This window comes from Monopterus albus, unplaced genomic scaffold (genome assembly GCF_001952655.1).
Source record: "Monopterus albus unplaced genomic scaffold, M_albus_1.0 scaffold16.1, whole genome shotgun sequence".
Classification (NCBI taxonomy): domain Eukaryota; kingdom Metazoa; phylum Chordata; class Actinopteri; order Synbranchiformes; family Synbranchidae; genus Monopterus; species Monopterus albus.
In genome coordinates, this window is record NW_018127896.1 from 5633134 (window position 1) to 5660255 (window position 27122).

The window sequence follows — 27122 nt, forward strand, 5'->3', positions numbered from 1 at the left end:
TGTGTTTGGGTGTGCACTAATGGGTGTTGAGGCTGTGGTGGATGCTGCTGCTGCGGTGGGGGTGTCAGGGCTGAGTGGTCAACTGAATGCTGGCTGTGATGCCGATGACTGTGGGAAGCATGCGGCAGTGTGGCCCCTCTGGATGCCTCCATTCTCATCTGCTAGAACAAGATTGTGTGAGCTCATTAAAGTAAATGACACAACAAATCCATTTTTCAAAACCTGTATAACAAGCTTTGGAAGTTCTTTAAGCTGATGCCGTACCTTGGAGTTTTCCTCGATCTGGGTACCTCTCTTCCAGGCCTCAGAGAAAATGGAGCTCACAACACTCTGGGACCGGCCATGAGAGGAGCCTGTGTCCACCCCACTGTCTGAGTGGCCTGAATGATTAGAATGGGACTCTGAAAACACACACAAATGACACTATGCCTTTCTGAGACAAGTACAGTTTTAGAACGGCAAAGTATGATGGATGAAATGTATGAAAAGGCAAGGTATTAACCAACTATCAAGACAGATTATTTATGAAGTATATATATCCATGCATCGACATAACTGTTCCATTATGTGGTTGGTAATGACAACAACAGTCTTTACCACAGATTTCTTCAAACACATGGGCTGTCACAGCAACTTTGGAAAAAAAGGAAAACTAAATTCTAGACTCGAAGTGGTTATTTTAACAGGTTATCTCCAGATTTGAATGGCATACTGACAATGAGGTGTACACTAGACATGATGATGATGCCAGGGCATCCTTGTAAAAGCGGTTTCTAACCTCACAGGAATTCCCCTGGTTAGATATCAGTGAAATCAATAAAAAAATAAAAAAATAAAAAATGATGATGCATGCTTGATTCCACATCAGCATCTTTCTCAGCCCAGGCACTAACCAGGTATGCTGGCAGAGCTGGAGCCGGAGCGGATGCTGGAGGTAGAGAGAGAGGACCAATCGTAGGCTGCCTCTGTCCTCTTCATGGCTTCCTGATAGTTCACATATAGCTGCTTCCCATACTACACAGAAACACACAGTGACATAAAGTGAATTAAGATATTTTCTCTAATTGGTGCCCGAGAGCTGTTTTTGGTTATTTTTGCTGACTACTTTAATAACAGCAGGACGTCAGATTTAGTCCAACCTTGGCGATGCGAATTCCGTTCACCCATTGGTGCAGGGTCCTGACATCATCACAGCACAGATACTTAATGTACTGTGACTTCTTCTGGATTTGTGGATGCTGCAAAAAGAAATAAATATGTATTTAGTATCAAACTATGTCTCACCTGTCCAGTGCAATGTGACTAAATCTTCCTCATAATGAAAAGATTACTATATGATATATAATTTTTATCCACTTCCTACTTCCTACCGCCATTACTTATTTAGTATTTTCATAAAAAAGGTCACAGAAAACAATTTTTTCCCCATTCAGTGGAAGATACAGTGCTAGGCCTTCACCTTCAGGGCTAGGCAGTAGTCAGTGGGAGACTTGTATTTGCTGCGGTAGTCCTGGCCGTAATACACATTGACATGGTCCAACTGCAGGAAGCACACGAGATCTCTGGACGCCTGCATGGAAGGAGATACAGGAGACAACAGGATGGAGTGATGCATGGCTGACTTACTAAAACACCAAGGTTGAGTTAAGCTGCTGTCCATGAGGCCTGAATAACCTGAAGGCCTATTTGGTTCCATACATTCAAGCAGATCAAGCCATTTAAGTGCTCCAAATACTCAGCATTTCAGAAACTGTTTGAATTTCTCCCCTAACGTTTTTTGTTGTTGATGTATAGAAAGATGCAGAGCACAGTCTATATTACAAATGAATGCTCATGCTGTTTCTGTGCTGGAGTGGAGTTGCACTAAATTGAATTTAAATAGTTCAGCAAGTTTGATACATATTTTTTTAAAGGTAAGTGCGGAGAACAAAATTAATAGTAATAATGAAGCACTCTGCATTTGTACAGTGCTTTATTCAGGGCGTGAGCTGGCACTATGATGCATTATAGTGCTGATGTGGTGTCACTGAAGACAAGTGCAAAAAGTTAGTCTGAAAATGACTTTGGAGGATGATAGTGCTAAAAATGGAGCACATGTGCACAGCAAAACTTCCCAGACTGAGAAAGCACATGTGCTGTTTCTGTTGTCTTCAAAGTGATGAGGCCCAAAACAGGAAATACCACAGAGCAGACTGTGTGAATCTGGTTTTCATAACCCCAAGCCACATTTTTGTTCTCCAGCTTCACTGTGCCCATAGGTCTCCATCTCATGTGTCACTGACCTTGGCTTTGCCTTTTGGGATGTAGTAGATCCCTGAAGCCCTGAGGAGGAAGTAACGCTTCTTCCACGACTTCTTACCATCCTCTTTGAGCCACAGGACACCTTCAATCTCTGGCACAGACACCGTGCCACCGCAGAAACACTCCTGGTTAGTCACACAAAAACTGATGTTAAAGTTGACCTCATCCTCCTGATCAGCAGAAATGGGAGGAAAGTCTGTAGTTTTGTCCTCAGATAATCTCACCTCTAGTAATGCCTCTTTATTTCTGTCAGCCATTTCTGAGGTCTCCTTCCGCCCCAACAAATAATTCTGGAAATGAACAAACAGAAGTGAACAGAAGACAGGAAATCGCTTTCTGACCTCGGCTTATGTTAAATAAATTATTCAACTTTACTCACTTTGGAGCTTTGACCTACTTCCAGCTCTCCTACACAAACACATTATCGTGCTCTGTGGTTTGTGCAGACACTGAGCACATACAGTATAAACTATGTGTTTGTGTGTATGCTTTCAGCATTTACACGCAGAGCGGCTATGTTGGGTACTGAGAAGAGGAGCTGTCTTCACTCGTGTCATTCTACACTCACCTGAGGGTTCTTGAAAAGAGCATATTTCTCGATGCGTTCGATGAACATAAGCTTGTTGTGGCTGTCCCGGGTCCAGTTTAATAGATTTTCCACCAAGTTCTCATGATCCTCAAAAATACGCTCTAAGAGAAAGACAGAGAGAAAAGAGGAATGAAAATGACATGCAGGATTTGCAGTTTTTTTGCTGACCTGCAAATGTGCACTTAATTTCCTCCCTCAGGGATTTCTGTTATTTAGGTGGGGAAAAACAACCGTAAATCTTCAACTAGCCTGAAGTCACAAACACTGACAATTCTTAGATCACAGATAGTTCTAATATAGCACATTTGTCACCCACACTGTTTACTTTGTGCACTGCGCCATGTGCAAACCTCCCCCTCATCGATATGCCAACAGTGCAGATTCATGCCAGCTATAAACAGTTTCTACTGTTTGACCCAGGGGCGGTTGGGACTATCTGTGAATCTTTTCTTACCCATCTGTAGTTCAGTGATGGTTTCCACTAGAGACCAGTCAGGGCTGTAGCCACAGTGCGACTTATCCAGCAGGCTGTCCAGCACCTGCCTGACTGTCTGCCGCTCATCCACCATCATGGTCTTGGAGCTCTCGTCTGACATGTGGACCCTAATCACCAGCTGAGGAAAATAAAGTTTTTAAAAAAGATTTCCAAAAGTTAGGCCAATAAAGATTGTGTTATTTAAATCAATCTCTCTTTAGAAAGTATGTAGGTTTCTCAAAATTGATCAAAATTGTCCATACCAAGCAGCCTTAAACTAAGCTGTACATGTAAGACGCACGTGCCAAATTCAGCCTCACACAATCATAACCTACATAAGAGCTGTCCTTGTATGAAAACAAATGAAGCCCTCAGTTCTTTGACCTCCTGTTTGTCTCTTCACAATAGCACCCTGACATCTGAGCATGTGGGTACTGGATAGAGGCTTGGATGAATGAGAAAGCTGGGATAGATGTGAGACTCAGACATGGGTCTGAGCTACAGTCTGACCTATATTTCTCACAGGGAGACCCCTGAAAGATCTTAGTGTGGCAGAAAAAAAAACCCAAAACAAAGAACAGTAATACAATAAGTTGTGAGGCTTAGCTGGCTATGGAAAACACTGACAATCACAGCACTAATACAACAGCAAATCACAGTGTTCTCCAGCATTGGCCAAGGCTTTTTTATGTGCAGTCTGTACCAGCACGTTTTATCCTGTCATTCTGTATTCACTTGGCAGACTGAAGTCTACCCCTGTTTGGTGAAACACTGCTGGGTCTCAACTATTCATTTCATGTAAAAGGACACCACTTTACTAAATGGCACTGTGATTCAGAGAGACAGTCCATTCACTGGTGGAAACATTGGTAAAAATAGCTTGTCGTGGCTTTCAAGTTGTCACAAAAAAATCTGCACTTGTTTGGTTAGACAGTGTAAATGCTATGTTTGTGTTGCTATCTTTTTCGGAAGCCTCTGATTTCTTGCTCCCTCCCCAGCAGACAGACACATACACATAATCAAACACTGCAATGACCTATTTTCTCTGCACTTCACTGCCTCGCTGTGAATGAAGTTCACAAAGAAATGCAGCATGCAGTGAATACAACAAGAGAGGAATTATTATCAGTCAGAATAGCTTTTTAAAAGACACAGTGTTAGTAAGTGAGAGTGTACGTACAAAGGACAGAGGTGGTCGTACCTTTTTGACCTGTGCCTCCTTGATTTTTTCCAGGGCAACTCGGATCTTCTCTGCCTTCAATTTGGCAGCTTGTTCCTCCTATATGGACACACGAAAGCAGGGTTAATACAGTTCCCTCAGAACTAAAACCAGGTTTTGATTCATAAATGCTCTTCTTCTGTTACTCCTCTGGCAGGAACACAACATCAAACACACACACACACACACACACACACACACACACAACACACACCTTAAATAAAGAATAAGTAGCCTTCTAAACCATTTAAATGCCTCAGGGTATGATGGCGCATGGTTTCAAAACAAAATCTAATTTTCCTTTGGGTTACTTACCTGCCCCCGCCAGCAAGACGTCATCACCTCCATCCGCAGGTTGTGTTCCACGTGTGTACGTGGATGTATTTTGTGAATATTTGATCAGATACAAATAAACGCTGTGATGCCAAATCACTGGTCTGATGTTCCCTCAAATATAGTGCTCCATTTGCTGTCTATGGTTCCATACAAGGATTCATATGAATCTGCAGTGGTTTCCTTTGATCTTGCTATACAGCAGAAGGGAAACAATAGTAGAAGGTCCCCAAAGGGCACGAGGATGAGTGTAAGATAGGATCAGAAAGCTTATTTGCTCCTGACTCAGAGATACACTGAACTCCTAGAAAGATAATATTTAAAGAGGGTGAAAAATTAAGAAAATATCCTGCTGTGTCCATCACAGATAAAGAAAAAGATGACAACTGTTCCTCTGTAAGCTGATACTGCAAGACTGAAGCAGAAAAAAACAAAAAAAATCTAAAAATTTTGTTTTGTCCGCATGTTTCACAGCATGTAAAGTTATTCCACCATGATCCTCAGTAGGTTAAATTCAACCAAGCATCCACATCTTCCATCATTCAAAGACAACAGCGGTCAGGCTAGCTGAGACTGCGCTGAACAGAGACTCTGTGCCACCGTAGGTTCACTGACACACAGACATGTGTGCCCAAGATGAGCACAACCTGACTAAAACCCTAAGTGAGACAGTGGGGAAGATGATGCCCCTCCCCCTTCTTGTTTCCTCCCCCTCTATCTCACTCCTTCTCCATCACTCCCTTCCTCTCTCTCTCTCGCTCGCTCTCTAGAATAGATGCAGGGTCTTGGGAGCATGCCAAATCAATAGAGCATAATCCCCATAAAAATAGTAAAAAGGCACTTCAGCCAATCACTGAGCCCCATTTGCAAGAGCCTGTACCCTTCAGGCAATCAGGACAATGGGGGAGACTGTGACCAACACTGCCCCCCCCAAACTACAGTGACAAGAATGGAGAGTGGAACATGGGTAAATGAAGTGCTGAGGTGTTGAACAGTTGTTGTGTGTGTATGAACAGGCATGTGTGTTAAAAGAGACGGGGTGAGGGGTTATTAACTCCCCAAACCTCTCATCTCAAGAACACACCTGACCCCTCCTCCTTGACCCAGACTATATTTTCCACGTGACCAACTCCTGGTCACGTCTGCATTAATGTAATAAAGTCAACAAAGGTTTGGCCAATACATAGTGGCAGGCTTTTAGTCAGCCACGTGTGAGTGTGTGTGAGTGTGTAAGGAAAAGATGCGGCAACAGAAATGAGGTCACAGGGGGCTGCGCACATTGTAGGTTTAGCCCCAGAAAGGTTAGAGTAACCCCCTCGCTCTACCCTCCATTATTCCCCCTCCACATGACCACCTACACCCTGCTTTTTATTAGACATTAGTCTGATTCCTATTCTACACCCATTTTCTCTTTTACTTTCACACTGAGCCACACCAGAGCCAATTTTAAAAGGCTCTTCTAACTAGTCTGGAAAAAAAATCTTTGCACCCTCTCCCTTTCATGTCTTCCCACTCTCTCTCTCTCCTCCCCTGTTCCCAAACATCCTATGCTTAGTCAACAGTCTGACCTGGGAGCGAGGAGAGGGAGAGAATTTATGTGCTGAGCCGATGGTGGCTCGCCCTTTCCCATTCTGTGGTGGAAAGTGTAACACTAACACATAAAGTCCCTGACAGCGTGTACGTCCCAGGCTTTGTAAAAATTATTCAGTTGCTTTCTGCATACACAAAGAGTTTAGAAGCCAGTGACCAACAGACTTGAAACACTGAACGGATTTCATTTTTTGTAATACAAAGAGAAAGATGAATTAACTTCCCCTGCAATATTGTGGTTGTGACATTTGAGGGAAGATGAATGTGTGAATATTAGTGCAAGAGACCACCCAGCTTCACCACTAAACATTGTTTCCATTTAGAAAGAATTTACTGCTGACAACCACTAATGGAGGTTTGCAGTTTGCCTTTATAGGAATAGTCCTTTGTTGTCTTTACAAGAATGGAGCCTTTTAAAGTCCTTAAAATGATTAACTCTTTCTCTGGAGTTGTCTAGAGCCATGGAGGAATGCTTATCCAAGTCAGAATCATTTCTGGTTTGTCTCATATTCAATAACATCTTGTCCATTATTAAAGCTCAATAGGATGTAGGGAATTCTTGGCTACGTGTTGTGTAGTGATGATGGGATAAATCACAATCAACACCGGCCAACTTTAAACCACAAATCTGCACACATCTGATCTGCATAAGCTTTGCACAGAAGGCTGCGACCAACACATGTGCTGGGAATCCGACTGCCGCTCAAGGCGTTTACACTAAACCAAAGTGTTGTGAACCTTTGAGGACCAAACACATGATAGATAAACAGATACTACATAGGAAAACAGTGGAAAACACAAGATTGACCATTGTTACATTCATCCATATACATTTAATGCATGTACAGTAAGAGAAAGCATTATGTACTTAAACATTAAACTCATATAATGCATGTACAGTAAGAGAAAACAAATGCATTATGTACTTAAACATTAAACTCATGACTTTGAGAATCTGAGATAACATACTGATCTGCAAGTAATGATTATTTTAACTACTGCTTAAGTGTTTAGTCAATATAATGCCATGAGGAAAAGGTTTTAACTCAAGGTCTTCAGAAGGAGCAAACTCCATCTACTGAGAAAGGCAGAGGCTTTGACGACCTCACATTAGCATGTTTTTGATAAAACTACTGTTTCCACAGCTACTTACACTCTGAACCTTGTCTTTCTGTGTCTGACCAAGCAGTTCAAAAATATTTAATCTGAGATATAAAACATAGAAAAGCACTAAATTGTCACTTCAGAGAAGCTGGAACCACAGAAACTGACAGCTTTCTTGACTGACACAACTTAATTTCCTTTTCTGTCAACTGACATCAATTAATCAAGTAGGAACTGCAGCTCTAATAACAGCAAATCATACTTTGTTAATGAAGAGAATGCAAATCAAAAACCAGCTTCAGGGAGAAAAAGATCAACACATGCCAGTGAAAGATAAATGTGGAAGCACATAGGGAAAAAAATCAAGTGTACTCAGGTGTGTGGAGGAAAAATCCATTCTGATAGTCTTTCCTTGTTAGACATAAGATTTCATTTTTATTACTTGCACTTTTGTTTTTCAACTTATTCCTCTTTGTATGCACATTCTTACATTTACTGCATGTAAGAATACTATTCGACAGCCCTCAGAGAAAAGAGGGATCTTTTTAAAACTGAGTAAATAAATCAATTGGTCTAATTGTAAGACGCTGGTTTTCAAGTGTTATCAAGATGGATTTTTCCCATGAAAAGACATGCAAAGCAGAGAAGAGGAGCAGTGTGCACACACAAAAGGGGAAAAACGAAAGGAGTGAGTGTATGAGGAAGTCACCTTGGTCAGGAGGTGAGAAGGCTTTCCAGCTATGCTTTTCAGAATGAGCGAGGTTTCTTGGTCCAGATAGGAATGCTTGGGTGAACAGAGGAGAGGGGATAAAAAAAGGGAGCAGAGGAACAGACATAATATAGAGAGATCAGTGCCACACGACTGTCGGGGGCTTATTAATTGCAGGTGATTTGATCTATTTTTTTATATAAAGAAGAGTGGAAGCGAGAGAAGGTTCCATAAATGGAGGAGCACTCAGCAGTTGCAGTTGTCATTAGCTGCAGCTGTGGGTAAAGAAGCAATGATTGTGAGTAGTACTACTGGACAGACGGAGCAAACATGACTGAGTGTGTGAATGCATAGGTTACTGTGCATTCTGTCTAGCTACAATCTCTGTTTCATACACACACACACACACACACACACACACACACACACCCACACACACACACACACAGACCATACATGTACATTACACACGAACCAAAAGCTTCAGATTACTGCTAAAACATTGGTTCTGACATACAGGATACAACTTTAAAAAGTCAGTTTCAAATAGTGTACAGTATATGCATGATGGTATCAAGTAAACTGTCATTATGTGATTATACCCTAAATCATTAACCGTGCAGCCTTATATGGGCAAATGCCTATAGGCATGCATGCACACATCCAAGCTCACATCCATGCACTTACAGTGGCCTGATCCACTTCACCCTCTTGTGAGGTGAAGTCAAGCTGCCGTCTGGCTGACTTGCCATTGGCCCGTCGCAGTGTGACATGCTGGGAAAATCAGGAGTTGCAGGCAAGGTGTGTGTGGATAGAGATCACAGATATAGCAAATGGTGCAAACACAGATAGCATAAGGGGGATAGGGGACATGCAGGATCATTTGTTAATATGCAAACCTGATTCTTCTGAACTGTCACTGAAAACATACATTTTTATTTATGTACAGTATCTGTTTAGGACTTTGGGAGGCATTTTGCTTCTGTTAGAGAGCCAACATGTTTGGTGAGTGAACAAGGAAATTCAGAAATAGTAGAAGTTTACATTGTAAAGTCACACTTAGGTCATTAATAAGAGATTATTATTATTGTATTCTTGTACAAACTATCTAATGCACCATACATGGTTGGATTGTGGACTGGCTCTCAGTCCACTTCAGGCATGCAGTTTCTTCTAAATGTCATGCTGTGTGGTTAAACATGCAGGATCAGAGCGGGACTGAGGCCACTTCAGTGTGTTCAGGATTTAGAATTTCTATGAAAATCAAATAACTACTGGTGAGCAACAGCTCATCAGTATTGCAAGTCTTCAGTAACTAAAGAAAACCTGAATTGACCCCAAACCTTATTAAGGCAGATTTCACTTACCAGTGCACATGGAAATGTATGTCTTTGACACTATGACTCTCACACACACGCTCTTGTTAACTGATTATACTATATACACCTCTTAAGTATCCTTGGTGTGTGTATTTCAGTGACATACCTCTGTGCTGGTCTGGTTTTGCCCTTGTGTGCTCGAGCTGCTCTGGCCCTCCACCTCTCCTCCTGTCGTCACTTTATCAATGTCCAGGGAGTCCATGCTGGACGCTGAGGCACATGCTGAATTTACACTGGACCGCTGCGATGCAGCTTCCTGCTCACTGACCGCACCCACAGAACCTGTCCTCCGGTGCTGCCCACCGCTGGACGAGCCTGACAAGGGCCGTCGAAGTGTGGTGGAGGAGAAAGAGGATGATGAGGAAGAGGATGATGAGGAAGAGGAGGAGGTCTGGCGAGCTGCTTCATCCATACTGAGAGAGGCTTTCTCCAGCTGAGAGGTGATGTCATCCAGGGAGATGTTGGAGGCCACAGGGCGGGCAGTGACGCTGGCGCTTCGTATGGTGTTGGCTGGCGATGCCCGGGCACTGCTACTGGTGCTTCCTATTGGGGAGTTCAAAGTTTAAGTACAGCTCAGATGGAGGAGCAAATCATCTCTACATCCACTCCATTTTAAAGAACATGTGGCCCATTTCCCATTTTCTTGATGCAGACAGGATGCTGCTAATTGTCCCCCTTTCTTCCTCTATATTACTGCCCTGCATGTGTGTGTTTAGTCTTTACTGAAGCAGACAAAAACGTTTTCCACCATCAGTCATTCACCTTATTCCATTTGTGCCAGGAGAAGAGGGACACCTTCCTGTTTTACTCTATAAAGCTTTCCTCTTTTGTATTGTATGACAACTCCAAACATTACATAGACCCAACAAAGTGGGATGTCAAATGCAACATGGACTATGGCACACAGCCTTAGGTGCAAAAGAACTGATACAGTAATTAGTCTACCGCTGTTAAAATATTACACAAAACACCATGATAAATGAACATTAATCAGCAGGACTACCTCCGCTGCTTCCCCCTCCACTGGTGCCTGTGTGTTTGGTGCTAACACTGTGCCCCGGGACCCTCTGCTGGCCTTTGCTCTGGCCACGAGAGGTGGAATTTGGCTTGGAAATGGTAGTGAGCTCCTGTTCGATGGAGCACAGGTCGGCCATCAGGGCATCCAGGTCCACTGTGTCTCCTTGGTTCAGTGCCTCTGCATAGAGCAAAGGATGCAGAATGATCAGACAGCAAGTTTGGGGAGAAGGAGGAGGGGGTGTAATGAATACATTTTTCTGGTCAGCGCTCACCATTTATGTTATACATTGAGAAGCGGTAGGAGAAGTTGGCCATGTTTGTCTCTTGCCTGAGAGGAGGCTTCTGCAGTGTCTTCTGTGGCCTGCCATCATCCAGACTCTGAGACACATGGAGAAGCAAAATCTCACATACATTCTGACATTATAGTCAATGCACAGCATCTAAATGGCCATGTCTATCTGCTAAAATCCTCGGTCACACAGACACATGCAGACCTGCACAAATACATAATACAAAGTGGTGGTGGGAGGGGAGTTGCTAGGATACAGTAAAGGGAGACAGGATTAGCAGTGTTAAGGTTGCTATGGATACAGCCTCTTCCCTTTTGCCTGCTCCTCTACCTGTGTGAGTCTTTGACAGTGTAACCAACCATCCTTTTCATGTGTGTGTTAACCTGTGTGAGCTTGTCCAGCTCTCCCAGCCAGGCTCCAAACATCTTGTCCAGGTCCTGGTCCTCCTTATCACTGTCCTCCTCTGCTCCATGGTCCAACTCATCATCGGATACCTGCTCCATCTACACACAGACACAAATAAAGGAAAGTATATTAGAAACTGTCAGATGATTCCACATGGGTACACAAAGTCACACGGTATCAGATCACACCTACATAGCAGGCATGATCTAAAAGAGGAGGAAAAAACCTTCAGCTCAGCTCATGCCAACCTTACTGCCTGTTACTATGGCAACCACTCACAGACCCCTAGCAGGCACCCTGTGCAGTGTAATCAGTGGTATGCCCTGTAATGTGTAGTGTGCTGTTCACCACTGACACACCCCTCTACCTCCCGAGTAAGGATCCAAGAAAGAGGGATGCTGGTGGAAGGAGGGTGAAGTGGAAGCCCAACTAATGTTAGTGGATCACTGAACCAGTGGTAGAGACGATATCATTCAAACCACTCAGAACAACACAAGCTGGTGGTGTTAATGGCTATGCAGACAAGTGTGAGTGAATGAATGAATAGCAAGCTGGTCAAAGTTAATAACAGAGCTCCCTCTACTGGACACAGAGGGAATGAGAAAATGTCTGGTAACATACAAGTGAAATCCCCAACCTTTCTCATTGCATCCGACAGACAAAACACTAAATAAAACCTGGCTCCATAGCACAATATGAAGCCAGTGAAGTACGGAATACAATAAAATGGCTCCATAGTACAATATCTAACCATATGTTTCTAGCTCAGCCAGGTAGTCAAGCTGCTTTGTCTCATACTGCTCAGCCTGGAGAATGAATAAGCACCCACACATGCTGATGCCTAATCTGTGTCAAGTAGAAGGAAGGCATGGTCAAGTAGGTAATACCAAGGATGTTTTCAAGGGTTTGTCAAGCCCTCCTGTTATCCACACTGTTTGTCAAACCCATATTAACACATCTTATGACCCCTGCTCTTTGGATTCAGTTAAATGTGTACATGTGGCTTAATGTGCATATGCATGTTTTGTGTATCTAAGCCTTTACGGTCATACTGAATGCTTGAGAAGTAATCAGAAAGACATGGCGTGTGTTTGAAGGTGATAAAATCAGGCAATAAGCATTTAATAAAGCAAACACAATTATGATAGCAACACCATTGAATATCGGTCAACTGATAACACACACACACACACAAAGACAGAGCAGTTGAGGGATTTTTGTTGAACATCAGAAGTGGTCACATTCCAGAGAGCACAAGTGTTCTGCTCCTTAAAGCCGCTGTATGTGCTGCATGTACAAATATACTCCCACAACAGCTCCAACTTCCCATCCCATCTAAGCTGTTGTGTGCATATTACAGTGTTGATGATAGACCGTTTCCTGCTTTGGCACACATATCAAACACATGAGGAGCTTGTCAGCTTGTCTCAGTATGCAAACAAAAACAAGTCAACCAAATGCATGTGTGTGAAATTACATCTGTGTATTCATGACGGCCAGGATTTGCAGAATTCCTGATTTCCCTCATGGCCAGTTTCTTGTCAGGACACTCCAGCTGTCCTTTGATTTATCTGTGCCACTTATTGGGGACAGGAGGGACTTGTGGGTGGAAGTAGGAGTTCAGTGCTGACAGTGATATCCAGACACCTAAACCCTTACACCCACACGCTACATCCCTGAGGATGACCCAGTGGTTTACCAGAAACAGTTTGGCCTCATTTAAATTGCAGGGTACCATACTACCACCAAAGAACATAACCATTTGTCTACTTGGCTAGCCTCAAATGTGGCTCCATATGGGGCCCTTTGGCCACACACGTTTGCATCAGGGAATCCCTGCTGTACAGCACGACATAGTAGCTGGCTGGAGACAGAAGAAACAGCTAAAATCCAACGAGCTTGTGTTGTGTTTGCCAATATCCTCTAAGGTGTTTTCACATGTAATTACACAAGCAAGAAATGACTCACACAGCTGTGTCTAAACAGCCTGGGATCCTTCACATAGGCGCAAACTTAACAACAAAAAATCCAAGTGGAAAAAAAACTGACTAAAAAAAAAAAATAACGCACATGCACAAAAAGAAAACAATGCTTTGAAAATAGCTCTGCTGCTTCCATTTTAATGGAATCATAGCCACAGTGCACATGTTGCTGAAGGTTTAAGTGAATTACCACCTGAGGCCCTGCTTTTAAGCTTATGAAGCATGACCTAGGAAAGACACAGGGACAGGAGAGAGCTGTGTGCACACACTAATGTACCCTTACAGACCCCATCGCAAACCAAACACCAGCCTTGGCCTTTTCCCCTCCTGATACGACACGGCCCCTCTGTTGTCTGAGCATGGCCAGAACCCATCTGCCTCTTGTGACTGCTGGTTGGCTCAGAAGTCTAGGGTGAAGGACTAAAGATCCAAAGGTTTTCCCGGTGGAGTCTCCCTCTGCAATTTCTGCAGACATATAAACACTCACAGTTCCTGCGGATGCTGCACTGATGGCAAAGGGAAATGTGGAGTGAAGGGATATAAAAAAGTAGGTTCTGGAGAAACAAATCTCTTGAAATCTAAGAAGTACATCAAGCATCCGGTGCAGAGAAGGATGAAGAAGTAGAGGAGGATAAGGACGTCTATCTATAGACATTCATATCAGAGTGCCAGGAGGATTGGAAAAGGGAGCAGTATGAAGATGAAATGGAGTACAAAGAGAAGAACAGTGTCTGGAATACTGCTCCATAGTTTCTACTCCTAACAAGTGTTACCTGACTAAATAATGACACTTTCTAGACTCCAAGTTTCAAGCTAGAAACTTTCTGTCTCAGGCCTAAATCATGCAAACTGATTACAGAGTAGGTTAATGAGTAAGAAGGTCCACATCTGTATTGGTTCACAAGTGAACTCACTCACTTCTTGTCACAATTTAGGTCACACCACTCAGAATGACTGCCACTGCCTTTGGTTTAGTTACAGTAGTTAGGCTAATATGTCCTCAGCATTTGATCTATCCTAAATACTTTGGACCAATTCCAGTTCCCATGCCAGTGTTTATTTAGGTAAGGGCAATGGCCAGCATTTAAAGCCATCAGAAGACAAGGAGACTGTACAAGTTCCATAAAGAAAAGAGCCCAGTGACGGACCTGGAACCTCATTTTCCACCTTAAGATAGAGATGAGAAAGAGAGAGAGACCAGCGTGCCAGATAGAAAGTTGTCTAAGTGTTTGGGCGTGACAAAGGAGATTGCAAAATGACATCAGAGGTCAGATCAGGATTCCAGGGCTGGCTCCTTCTTAATTCACTTTGCATGATAGGGGAACAGTGCTTTTCATTTGGTTCACATTAAACTGCATCTTGGACAAACAACTTTTATTACGTACTAGCACTATAACGTACTAGAACAGAACATTTAAGAACAAGACCTAAAGGTTGGGGCAGACTATCAGTATTGTTATCCACTCACTTTCCAGTCAGAACAACAGTGGAGGAATAAGGCATTTACCACTAGGTTAAAATACATCAAAACAGAAACACTGTGCAAGCTAGAAAGCTTCAGTTGATAAGAAAAGCTAATTTAATCATGTTGTAGAGACAAAGTTATTTACCACTTTTGCTGTTCACATTCAAATGCTGAATTGCTCCTAGCATTTGAGTTACAATTAAATCCTTTCATACTTCAATCACACAGGAAATAGGAAGGCTGGGATGTGGAACATGACCATAGCTATGTAAATACTACTGTGGCCAGACACTCCTACTGTGATGACGAATGTTTCCACCAAGCACTTCTAAATAGACTATTTCATATTCCACCTAGAAGTATTGTGTCTGTGCGTGTTAGTGTTGACATGCAGTGAGGATTGGGGAGATTAATGAAACCAGACTTCAATACTTCGACTCGTATTATCTCCACCATGAAAAACAGTGAAATGCACACAATGTTGTCCGCGTCTCTCAAATTAGCCTTACAGAAATAACTTTATGGAAATGTCTGCCACCACCTCCCTCTACAAAGACTCTCAATAATTAAGCCAAAACTGAGAAGAATTGACTGGGCTAGAAACCAGCGAGACAATTAGAGAAACTCAGGGAACTTATAGGAGCATGAATACAGTGCCATAATGCAGCAAATAGATGGTGGGAATTTTGAAGCATTTAGCAGGATACAACCTCCCACAGTGACAAGGGTCTTCAGCGCATCAACATTAATGTCATCAATTCAAATAAACAAACTAAAGGGAAATCAATGCTTTTTTATATAACATTTTAACATATGGTACTACTCCAGGGTTGGCTTTTAACCATAAAAACATAAATAACTTTTGAATATTATAAGGTCAACTCTTCATGGTATAGGTGTTTCCCTGTTTGAGAGATAGGACCAAAAATAAATCTACCATCTGCTACACATAAATTCTCCTGTTCTCTCCTCCTCACCTCTGTTCCTTCTCGCTCTCTCATGTGAGCCCATCATCTGGCTTCCTGCCAGACTGTAATTCACCTCTAGCACATATATGTGTCCAAGCTATAAAACGTCCTGAAATGTCAAGTGCCAAAATATCATAATGACATTCTATGTCATGATGAAGCGGTTTAAGGCCAATACACACTTCAGAGTGCGCCTCGTGATCTCATGTGTGGCTAGACAGTCAAAAGAAGGCATCTGTCAGGAATAAACAAAGCTTTTATTGCAGCTCTCAAACACTTGGTTTCTCTGCCTGAGAGACTTAAAACAGATACGATCTCACTGTAAATGTGCAAGCTTGTAATAACGGTTATTTCCAGGCTCATGTTTTTAGTGCAGACTGTGGTTGCTTGCTCATTTCCTTTCTTACGTTTTTTTTTTTCCCGGTCAGCTCCCTCCATGTACAGTCTTTACACCAGGAGAGGAGCAATTGAGGCCAGAAATTTATGTCACTGTGTCACATGGACAAATGCGAGTTAAAAGCAGAAAGAGGAATTTAACCAACAGCTGTAGCAGTGCCGGTAAAAGAACTCTTTGAACAAGGGAGCGCCTAGTCGGCTACAGCCCAAAGTCCAACAGGGTGTGGTTGGCTTGTTAACATCAGCCAACCTGTGCTGGCCACTGGCATGTGACGCTGAGAATGATGTAATACTCTGTGTATGTCTCATCTATGAATGGGAAATAGGGCGGACGCAGCCTTAGAGGTCCGAGAAGCAAGCTTGTGAGGAGGAGTTCACAGGTGGGAAGTGTTGTTACTGCTGCAACAAGAAACACCTACAGTATATGTGCTCTTTAACATTTAGGAATTAAACAAATGCTGATGTTTAGAGCATTCTGTGATTTTCATAATGAAGAGGTACCACTGTTTTAATCTTTCCACTTAAAAGTTAATGACAAGATTTTATCATTCAAGACAAGCGTAAATGAAACAGAAATCATTTTGTGATTGCTTTGAATCGTGGCTCAGGTCAGTGTTTTTAATGTGACAGAACCTGTCATATCATCATCATAATAATATGATGATGTTACATCATGATTACATGCAGGAGCAGCAAGCGTGGCTGAAAATGAAGGTAACACTGCTGTGAAAGAGTTATTTAGAATTCTTGGATATAAAAAGTACAAAAAAAGATAACTATCTTCAGCAGACTTCTACATAATCCACATCTTTTTATCTGTCATGCAGTACCATATTATTAACTATAATGCTGGCCAGGAATGTAGCTTTAATGCAGCTGTACACAATTCCATCCAACAAAACATGGATAACAGCTAACACATATCATATAGAAGAGGAGAGAGTGCATTAAGGGGAAGGACTGATGGGGAAGAGAGAGGAGATGGAGACGAATAGCCAGTGAGGATGGGGGGGTGATGGATAGGCACAATAATGGACGGAGGGAGCCAGCTATTAGGTTGTGAATAAAGAGGAGGGCCTGATGGCCAACACAGCAGCTCCGGTGTCATTAGTCAAGCGCAACCAACAGCTTGCAAGCAGAGGAGGAACTCAAGACACATGGATCAACAAACACATACAAGCTCACTGAAGTGCAGCATGACACAGTGAGCCGCCCTGGCTTATACAGCCAATTAGGAAGGAGGGGCAGAGAAAGCGATGGCAGACAGAGAAAAGAGAGGGATAAGGAGGATGTCAGATGTAGACAGATGGAGAGGGAGTTGGGGGGGTAGGGCAGGAGAAACTGAGATGAGGGAAGAGGCAGTGTGAAATGCATGGTCATAGCGGTGGGAGGTAGGTGTGAAGACTCAACAGCTCAGTGATAGCAGAGCAAGAAATACTTCAGCTGCCCTGCACCTATACCAACAAGCACGTCCATGGAAACACAAATGCACAGCTCCGCAGACAGACATGCAGGAGGTCAGGTTCTCAGTAGGCTAACAGATGAGCTGAAGTGAACATCCCCCACTCCTGAACACTGGGGCCAGTATTGAGCAAATTGTTGCTTGGTACGCTAGAATGAGGAGAAGAAGGTGCTGTAGGTCTTTGGTTCTTCTTACCATTGCTAACTCTGAGAGACGAGACAGTCCAAGTAACTTCAAAACAGTGCTGATTTATTCAAAGGATCACAGGTAAAATTAACATTACACGCTCGGGTATCTTGCACCTCCAAACTGCTCGCAGGCAGATGTAAGATGAAAGACCCTGAACCCACCAGGCCTATACATTATATCCCCTCGGTTGGGCTAGCCCCATACTACACAGAAACGTCAACCGAGACGTCTCTGTTACCAGCTTTGCAGCTGGTCATAGCAGTAGTCAAAACATGAAGTAAATCAATGTGTGTGTGTGTCTGTTGGTTAAGTGGTGTGTAGCTAAAAACATTCTCACAGACTTCTAGTAACATGTCGTGACTTAAACATAAGAACATATTATGGCTAAGGCTACAGTTATACACGTCATAATAATAATATTAAACATCCTGTCTGCTGACAGTCATCAACTCTTCTCTCTAGTTATCCTTGACTAGATGTACCCTGTAGAAACTCATAAGCATGACTAAGCATTTAACAGTCTAACTAGACATCCTATCTCCACTAAACATTTCTAATACATAAAGTATCTATCCAATTTCTATCTGACTAAAAATACCTAACAGTGCCAAACTAGGACAATACACATAAAGGTGGGATCTGTACTTTACTGGAGATGCTTTTCAAACACTGTGATCTACTTTTTCAAGAGAGAAGACCTTAAGGATGGTTACTAAGTAGCTGGTTTTGCATATGCGTGTCCGGTTTGTTTGCTCATCTCCGTTAAAGTGTTGTGTACAAACGTGTCCTCACTGTTTCTACGAGATGTATCCGGGACTGTCTCAGCCCTAAACAGGGCTAGCATTCCCTTCATCCAGCAGTGTTTGTAAATTGTTCAGTGTTTTTTTTATTTTCCTTTCACCTGTGTCATTTCTTGAAAAGGAAAATTTGAAATTCTGCCACACAGATGCTCTAAAAGTCAATGATGGAGCATCTGCTATGTCAGTTTCAAATTTCAGTACTAATGAAATAACCACATGCAGATACTGTCATAGTCCCACGACATTAGACACATTTTTCTATTGCAATATTGTGAAATTACAAATATCATTACATCCCTATATAGTAATGTAGCAAATAAAGCAGAGTTGGTATGTGTTGGGTAAACTTGTCAACATCCGACTATAAAACAAGCAGCACACATGTGGGTAAGTCTGTTCTTGTGGTCACCCACCCTCTCTCGCTCTCTCTTCACTGCACACAAACACGGAGAATGTGTCAGCTTCCCTGCTTTCCTCCAGGGAAGTGACCCAAATGTGAAATCAATAGTTTTGTCCCTGCCCTAACAAGATTGGGTTCCATCCAGCCACATAGGTACACAGAAGCTCAGGTGGTCTGCTGCAGTAGGGTCACACACATATATAGGCCTACTTCTGAGCACGATGCAGCACTGCAGCAGCAGACAACAGAGGCTGAGTGCTGAGATGAACTAACTGGACGTTAAAAACAGGCACTGCTTTAAAAGATGTAAGACCTGCTGCTCTGGTAAGACAAAGTGCAAATTGCTGCAATGCTGATGCTTTCTTTTTTGTGTAATTGAAGTTTGTGTGCTCGGTGAGGTATAAATGCAAAGGCCTGCAGCATTACAAAATTTCTACCCTAACTTATTAAAGTAAATGGGTCCTGGCTGTATGTGGGACACTGTTAAAAACAAAACAAAACAATCAAACAGAACAACATAGTAATGTAGTATTATGAACTCATATGACTTCAATACTTCCCAATTGTTCATCTTTTAAAAATATCTAATATAATTAAGCCTCTCTTCCTCTGTTATCACCTGCTCTTTATGGTTTTCCTCATCCTTTTGTTGCATGGTCTAGTGAAACAGGAGGTTTATACGTACTGCCTGTTGGGGAATACAAAGCACAGTAGGTATCACATACTGCACAAACAGCATATACCAAAGCACACGGATGGATAACCTGTGTGTGGAAAGACATGTACTGCAACAAGCCAGCCATGTGCAATGTGCTGTACCTAAAGCCAAAAAGATACTTCATACATACAGTATGTCTGCACACATGCCACAAGCAGCTGGGGATGTGTTTGTCCATTATCTTACTACATTTGCCATCTCCCCTTTGCTCAGTCCATAATAATAGTCCTCTTAACCCCTGCAGCTCACCACTGGTTGGCTACTGCTGAAAAGCTTCTTCGTATCGGAATTCAAAACAACTATCCAAGTATGTGTTTGTGTGTCTCATCGGAAAGACACGAAAAATGTGCCAGTATATTTCCTGCCACACTACCTCCGCCATTCCTGTCATGCCAATATTATACACACACACATTTCCCAAAGGTCTTAATGGCTGCAACTTGTATCTCTTCAGGAACAGCAGGGGAGACCGTTTCAAGGATGGTCTGTTTTAACAATGCCCAAATGTACGACTGAAGCGGTTGCCATGACAACCACATCACAGACCAATGACAAGTTAAACCATGGCCTTGCAGGTGTCATGTAAATGTCAAACAAGATTGACAGCTGAGTGCCAGAGCTAGTGAGCATCTCTGCATAACAAACCCCATAAAACATATGACACTGACACACACAGTCATCTGCCAACACACAGCTATCCACCTTTATAAAGCTCTCTGACACATTCTTACTTCCTGAATGGTTAAGTCCAGGGGAGCGAGCTTCCTCCTCTCAGCCTCAGGCTCTGACAGCCAGCTTCCTTCCACAGCCTCACTACTGGGCTTGTTACACATCACAAGTTCATCTTGTAGGGTGAAAATTATTTAGTACGAGTCTGGACCTCCCCATTACTGTTTCCTAGACATTAATCATTTATAAATACTTGGTCCAGACCTGTATTTCTCCACTGTCAAGCCAAGGTTTATAACCTTTGTAACTTGTATAAGATCAATTAAATCATTCCCTATCACAAATGAAAAACTTATGCTATACATAAATTAGGAGAGGGTACGAGTAATAGATTAATGGATGGCAATGTGCCTATTTAAAGCATCATACACAACCTAAAGATAGTAAGTGTAGACAAAATAATCTGTTGTACTGATAACAAGATGACCAGAGCTGAAGAGCTATGGGTATTTAGCTAATTTTCCTGAACATAGAGTATTATGGAAAACCATATCTAGCTTGCAGTGTTACTCCTGCTTAAAAAGCTTCTGCATCTTGTGTTTGCTGTTGCTCTGCCACATTATGTAAGCCATAACTGCCTAAAGCCTTTATGATGCACTTTATTCATTTTTAAGTCGGCAATAAAATTCTTGGTAATTCAAAACTGACAGTGACTGAGGCGCTCTAAAAATCAATTTTCTAGTTCTCAGTAATCGATCTGTAAAGCAGTACATTATGCAATTACTTTATCTCTAGAAAAAAAAGGAACATCAACATCCCTAGTATAAATATGAGTGGAAACTTTGAGCCTGGATTGTAAATTCAAACAGATATGTGACAGTGAGAGAATAAACACTTACTGAAAAGAGCATTTCTTGCTACAGGCCACAGCCCTGGTTATACCCCACATGGTTCCACTTTAATGATCTCCTTCAGCAAAGAAGACTCTCCCTGACAAGATCCTCAGACGCCTTTTTCATTTGGCTTTGATTTACAAGGCCATCTGACAGAGGCTTTGATGAGGGAGGGTGACGTCTCCCTCTTTACACTGGATTTACCTCTTTTTACAACAAAAATATAGCTTCACACTGTCAACTGGAGATTCCTCTTACTGTAAAATGCAAAGCAGAAAGCTGACACACAATATCTGATGCACGTTTGACATGAAGAAGTGCTACAACAAAGCAGACATTTGAGATCACCTTAAACCTAACCTTCTACAGCAGCAACTTGTGTTTTTGCTAAGCTTACTGGTAGCAACATCAGTACTGTTTTTCCTTTTGCCTCCGTCTACAGAACGACGCAATGGCACAACTTATGCACTCCAGTTTACAGGAACTCTTACCTCTGAAGTGGCTTTCTTTCCTTCCGGCTGAGGTTAAAGGTCTGATGAAACCACCACTCCACACTGTGACTAGGCTTTTATCCCCTGAAAGAAAGAAGAAAATCTATCAGATATGATTTTATGTCTAACTTTGTGATTCTAGTAGCAGAACGTGATGCCAGCTTTGGTCACCTAATCCTAGGCCATTAGTCAGTGACATAGCAAATGTATGAATTGACTGCATTTGCTCTCACTGCACTGCAGGCGAATTCAGAGACTTGGCAGCAGCAGCAGGAGGAGAGTAGACCCATCTCACTGTCACAAGAATGCAGAGGATTAGCTATGGAGGGTGCTTGAGCAAGAGACTTAAATGCAGTGCAGACTAAATGACACGCACAGACAGAAAGACACTTATCTCAAAGCTCTGAAAGCAATCAAACATTTGTTTTCCCTTCATTATAAACTCTCATCATTACAATGAGATTAAGAATGTGACACCTGAGCTGCAGACACCTTCTTCATTTGACTACAAAGCCCTGCATGCACACACACACATACAGCCACCTTAATAAGCATGTAACCACCACAGGCTAATAATTTCACAACATGAGTCAGAGTAAAATCTCAAACCTTGTCAAAACTCTTGTGTATTGACTGTGACTCACCAGTCACCACCAGATCTCAACAATGCTGACCAGCAGCAACACCAGTGCTGACTCACACAGGCCTAACCTGGTTTTATCTCGGACAAATTGAATGCTGAATCATAGTTTGGCAATAAAATATAATTCAGGTATGTCAGCTTATAACAAGCTGAGCTGGCTAGGAAATGCCACTGCTCTGACTTGGTCATGGTGTGTTTTTACTTTGTCTGTGTGTGTGGGAGGCAGCTGATGTTGTGGCTAACTACTAGGAAGCTATTCCCACTGCCCTCAGCTGTCTTTTTCTACACACCAACTGTTGTTCAGCCACAGCATGTGGCCCTTCTCTTGGCAAACTGTGTGTGTGCATGTGAGATGTGTGTGTTTTCACAGCAAACAGTCCTCTTGTAACAGGGAGAGAGCGACAGAAAAGAGCGTGAGCTTGTGCGCTGACATGCATGTCGCCATTCATGTGCGTTTAAAAACACACATCTGCCTCCTCAGATTACAGGTCAGCTCTCCGTTCCTGCCCTCCTCCACCACCTCACCATGTCTCTGGTGATATTTGCACACAGTTAATGTGTGATATCATTCAGTCAACACAAGGCCATAGAACAGGTGTGGTAGTGACACATGGGTCTGTGCAGCTGCAGGGAACACAGTTGCTCCAGTCACAACAGCACAGGCGGTGGCAGACAGCTGCTCCTAAGCTAAAAACAAAGGCAGGCCTGCGATACATGCACAACTTATGATCAAGAGGCAATAGTTACTCATGGATGAAGAGGACACCTACATTTAAATTTATTAAAAATTAATCCAGTTGAACTATTCCCCAAATGGCACTGAATTTTATTTGGCTATAAATTCTGTCATAAAAATGGCAAAAAGAATGCAGTCTAAATGTTGTCCTAGTATCAAGGCACTACATGTATCACCTGTATTAACAAAACACACCAGTGCTGTTAGTCCATTTTTGGATTATTCATATAGCTGATTTTTCAAATGCAGTATCCAATTTTCTCCTGCAGCACCAGTGCAGTGCTGGCACACAACATGCTTGAGAAGTACAAATACACATCAGATCTGTGTTTATGAAGCCTGTGCATTAAGGTACATGGGACAACACGCCCTGGAAATGATAGCTTCCCTGGGCACTGAATGCGGAGGCAACTCTGTGGGCACTATAAAAAATAAAAACACATAACTGCCCACAAAAGGTGCCCTGTGTATCACTGCCTAACAGACAAAGGGGAAACACATGGCCCTATGTAGTGGACACAGGTGTGTCCTTGTCCATCCATGCATCCCCCATTAATAACAGTCATTTCCTGTCATGACAGGAAGAGGGAAGGAGGGCAGTGCACTGAGCAAGCAGGGGAGGTGATGATGTCATAGCAGGGAAAGAAAGGCAGGATTGTTATAGGGGAAGTACAGCAAATGAATAAGCAGGCATAAGGCAGAGCTACAACATGATATGCAGTATATGTAGGAGTACATGCTGGTTCTGTACCTCTGTTAATTCCCCAGTACTCTAATATGGGTTTTACATAACCACATAACAGACATTAAAGAAATAAAATAACACACAAGCCCCTACACAGGGTCTTTGTTGCTCAGGATGACACACCACATTAAACAGGCAGATCAGTCCACACTGTGCCCTTTAGGCATTTGTGCCGGGCCCATTCAAAGAGAGGGGTAATATACCACTCACACTGATCTTCAGCTATGTTATTCATGCACAAGACTTCCAGTTTTGGGGAGATTATACTGTAATCCTCTATGTCCCTGTTTGCATATAAATTTACTTTTACTCATAAACACCACCAGCAAATGCTTTCTTTTGTTAAATGACAGCCATACAGCACCATCTGTTATGATTCTGGCTCTTTTAAATGTTACAGCATTTTTTATTTCATAACATCAAAAAATTCAAAATAAACAGGTTATGTCTTTCTGATTTTCAAGCTTACATGCAGTGATGCCCAATCTAATATAATGCACGAGTATTACCACTGTACAGCCTTAAACCAAGCTATTAACAGAAAGAAGAGTCTGTTCTTAACCATATCTGACCAGAAACAAACAAACAAACTTAGTGATGCAACAGAAACTACAGATGAATGATTAAAGATGCACTCACTTGTGTACAAATCAACATCTGGAAATGTGATATACCAAAACACAGGGAGGCAAATGCCACTCAGTGTGATAATCTGGCGGTGACCTTTGATTCACAACAGGAAATAGACCCAGTCCCTGCTTCACCACAGACCTGTGTAAGAATGACTGGAAACAGGACGGTTTATTGATCACAACCAACCAACAGCATTTTAATCTGGTTTCAGAACAATGGAAGGCCTCAGCAGTTACCCTCAGCATTCTTGTAAGGGCACTGAGGTAAACCATCAGTTAGTGCTGATCCTCACTGGGAAGGTGCTTTAGTATTGATTACTGTGTTGCTTTTATACCAAGTCAAGTGCAGCTTAACGAAGCAGCTGCTTCCAACTGCCTGACCTCTTCAGCAGGTCAAAACAAAGCCACGTCAAAAGACACCAGTCACATTTAAAGTCTGAAAATTGCTGTGCAAGCTGTTTAACTGTATAAGAATATGTTAAAGCTACAATATGTAGCTTATGGTAGCACTAGCATGAAGCTCCAAATCAGTCGCCCCCTCTTCCTGTTCCGCTCCCTACGCGCCGCCCAGCTCTTCAAATGTTTGTCGTTATGAAATTACAAGTAATGAGAATGCAACAAAACTTAGTGATAAAATAAAATAAACTGAAATAAATGAAAATCTCTGATTGGTTAATGAGGTCAGTCCCTTTCAAAACCTTTAGAAGCTAATATCTCTGCACTGCTGCCGGTGCTGCTCAGTGAGTCTGGGTCACAGGGTACTTAATTTTATTTACCCAAGTCAGTCAAAGTGCTTTTTTGGTCACACGACAGAACGACTGAGGCTAAACACACACACAGCTTGTTCTCTTCATGAGCTTTAGCCTGTGGTGAAGGCGTTACTACGTCTGCTATTCTCACTTGCACACAATAAACTTGTGATTACAAGGATATGATCTCCTCTCCTCAGAGAGATTCTCCATGATCCATGCAGTGAACACTCTGCTCTGGAAAAGCCACACATGGTGGGAATTATGGAATAATGCTGCATCAGGAATGTTCCCACGACGGCCAGTGAGATCTGTTGGAGGTCCCGCTGGCACCTACCCAGCCAGTGGTGTTTACAGATAATGTAACACACATATGGAGAGTTACACGACCAAATGCCTCTTGTGTTACTGTACTTGTGGATCTGTTCTTATGTTGGATCAAATAGTCTTTTGTGTCGAAGCAGTTGTGCACAGTTTTCATTTAACGGCAAAACAAATCAGCGTGTTCTCAGACCTCATCATTAGCACAGCTTGCTCACAGCTGATCGGCTTAAAGATGGAAATCTCACTTCTCTTTCACACCGTTTCGCTTGGATAATCTCTCCATGGCAATCACCAAGAGCAGCAGGTCAAGCTGCCTGACCACAAATATGTTAGCGACCCTCCTCGTAGCCTCAAAGTTGGTCATGGTGCCAAAACAGGGGGACAGGCCTTGATTCACTCACTGAGTTGGCTGTGTGGCACATGGGGCAAAAATAATCAGGAATCACTAGAGAGTGAAAATCAGTAAAGCAGAGAGAGATTAGCAGCTTACTCAGCCACTAACTTCACCCAGTCAACAGAGGCTCAGGCTCACTCAGAAAGCTGCCAGGGTATTAGTCAATGAGATCTGGCAGGAGGCAGCCATGAAAGGACACACTCACACAGCGCTATTTTGTGAGATTAAGCCTGCAGGTTTGAGTAACTGTCAAGGGATTCTCTCACAAAACTGTGTCAGTCCACTTACACCATGGCAAGCGCGGCTGTTTTCACTTGGATTCAGGTTGTAGGTCACCGCAGTTACTGAGCTCTACATTCCTTCGGTGTCCTGGATGAACCCTGATGTAACAAGAAAAATGGAGCTACATGTCAACATGTACAGTAAATACAGAGCGCTGACTGAAGCCAAGTGTGAAGAAGTGTGGAAGGAAAACTACCAATGACCTCACTGTTTCCAAATCGCTATATTTCACAACATCAGCTGCACTCAAGAATATTTTATTGGTTCTCATTAATCTCTTTCTTCTGTTCTCCTCCTTCTCCATCTGATATTTCCTTACTCTCACCATTACACACTTTGCACCTTCTTCCCTAAGTCATTTTGGCAGCTGTCTGTTGTAAAATCACTGGTGAACCTTGTTGGCTTTGGCTCGGGACGCAGTGAACGTGCAGGCTGTTCTCCAGCTCCTCTCATTTCCCTTCTGAGGTTTCACTGCATGCTTAGTGCTGGATTGTGTAGCTACTTCTCAGACACCAGCTGTGATAACTTTCATGATTACAGGTGAGAGTGTAGTTAAAATCTCTGAAAGGGGGCGGTGAATGGCTACAGTGCATATTCAATGACCAAACAAGCTTTTTACATCCCCAGAACACACTTGAAACAGTTGGACCAGTTAAATAATGTAGGGGTGAGCCTATTTTCACCTCTAATGTATTTGTGTAGTAGCAGAATTCCTTTTGGAGCTACAATTCAAGAGGATGACAGATTAAATCCAGAGCATACTCAAGTCTGGG

General features: G+C 42.6%; 1 protein-coding gene across 1 annotated transcript in view; it reads right to left on the reverse strand.

Moving 5' to 3' along the window:
• The window catches only part of raph1b (Ras association (RalGDS/AF-6) and pleckstrin homology domains 1b), a 35354-nt gene that overhangs the window by 2823 nt on the left and 5409 nt on the right, over positions 1 to 27122 (reverse strand). The window contains exons 2-18 of the mRNA XM_020592138.1: positions 21845 to 21928; positions 11390 to 11509; positions 10989 to 11094; positions 10703 to 10894; positions 9806 to 10242; positions 9008 to 9094; positions 8321 to 8395; positions 4567 to 4644; positions 3345 to 3504; positions 2870 to 2991; positions 2526 to 2591; positions 2283 to 2426; positions 1460 to 1570; positions 1140 to 1238; positions 894 to 1014; positions 265 to 401; positions 5 to 158 (exon numbers count right to left, since the gene is read on the reverse strand). Coding sequence (XP_020447794.1) covers positions 5 to 158; positions 265 to 401; positions 894 to 1014; positions 1140 to 1238; positions 1460 to 1570; positions 2283 to 2426; positions 2526 to 2591; positions 2870 to 2991; positions 3345 to 3504; positions 4567 to 4644; positions 8321 to 8395; positions 9008 to 9094; positions 9806 to 10242; positions 10703 to 10894; positions 10989 to 11094; positions 11390 to 11509 — 2209 coding nt within the window. The 5' untranslated portion in view covers positions 21845 to 21928. The remainder of the gene's footprint in view (positions 1 to 4; positions 159 to 264; positions 402 to 893; positions 1015 to 1139; positions 1239 to 1459; positions 1571 to 2282; positions 2427 to 2525; positions 2592 to 2869; positions 2992 to 3344; positions 3505 to 4566; positions 4645 to 8320; positions 8396 to 9007; positions 9095 to 9805; positions 10243 to 10702; positions 10895 to 10988; positions 11095 to 11389; positions 11510 to 21844; positions 21929 to 27122) is intronic.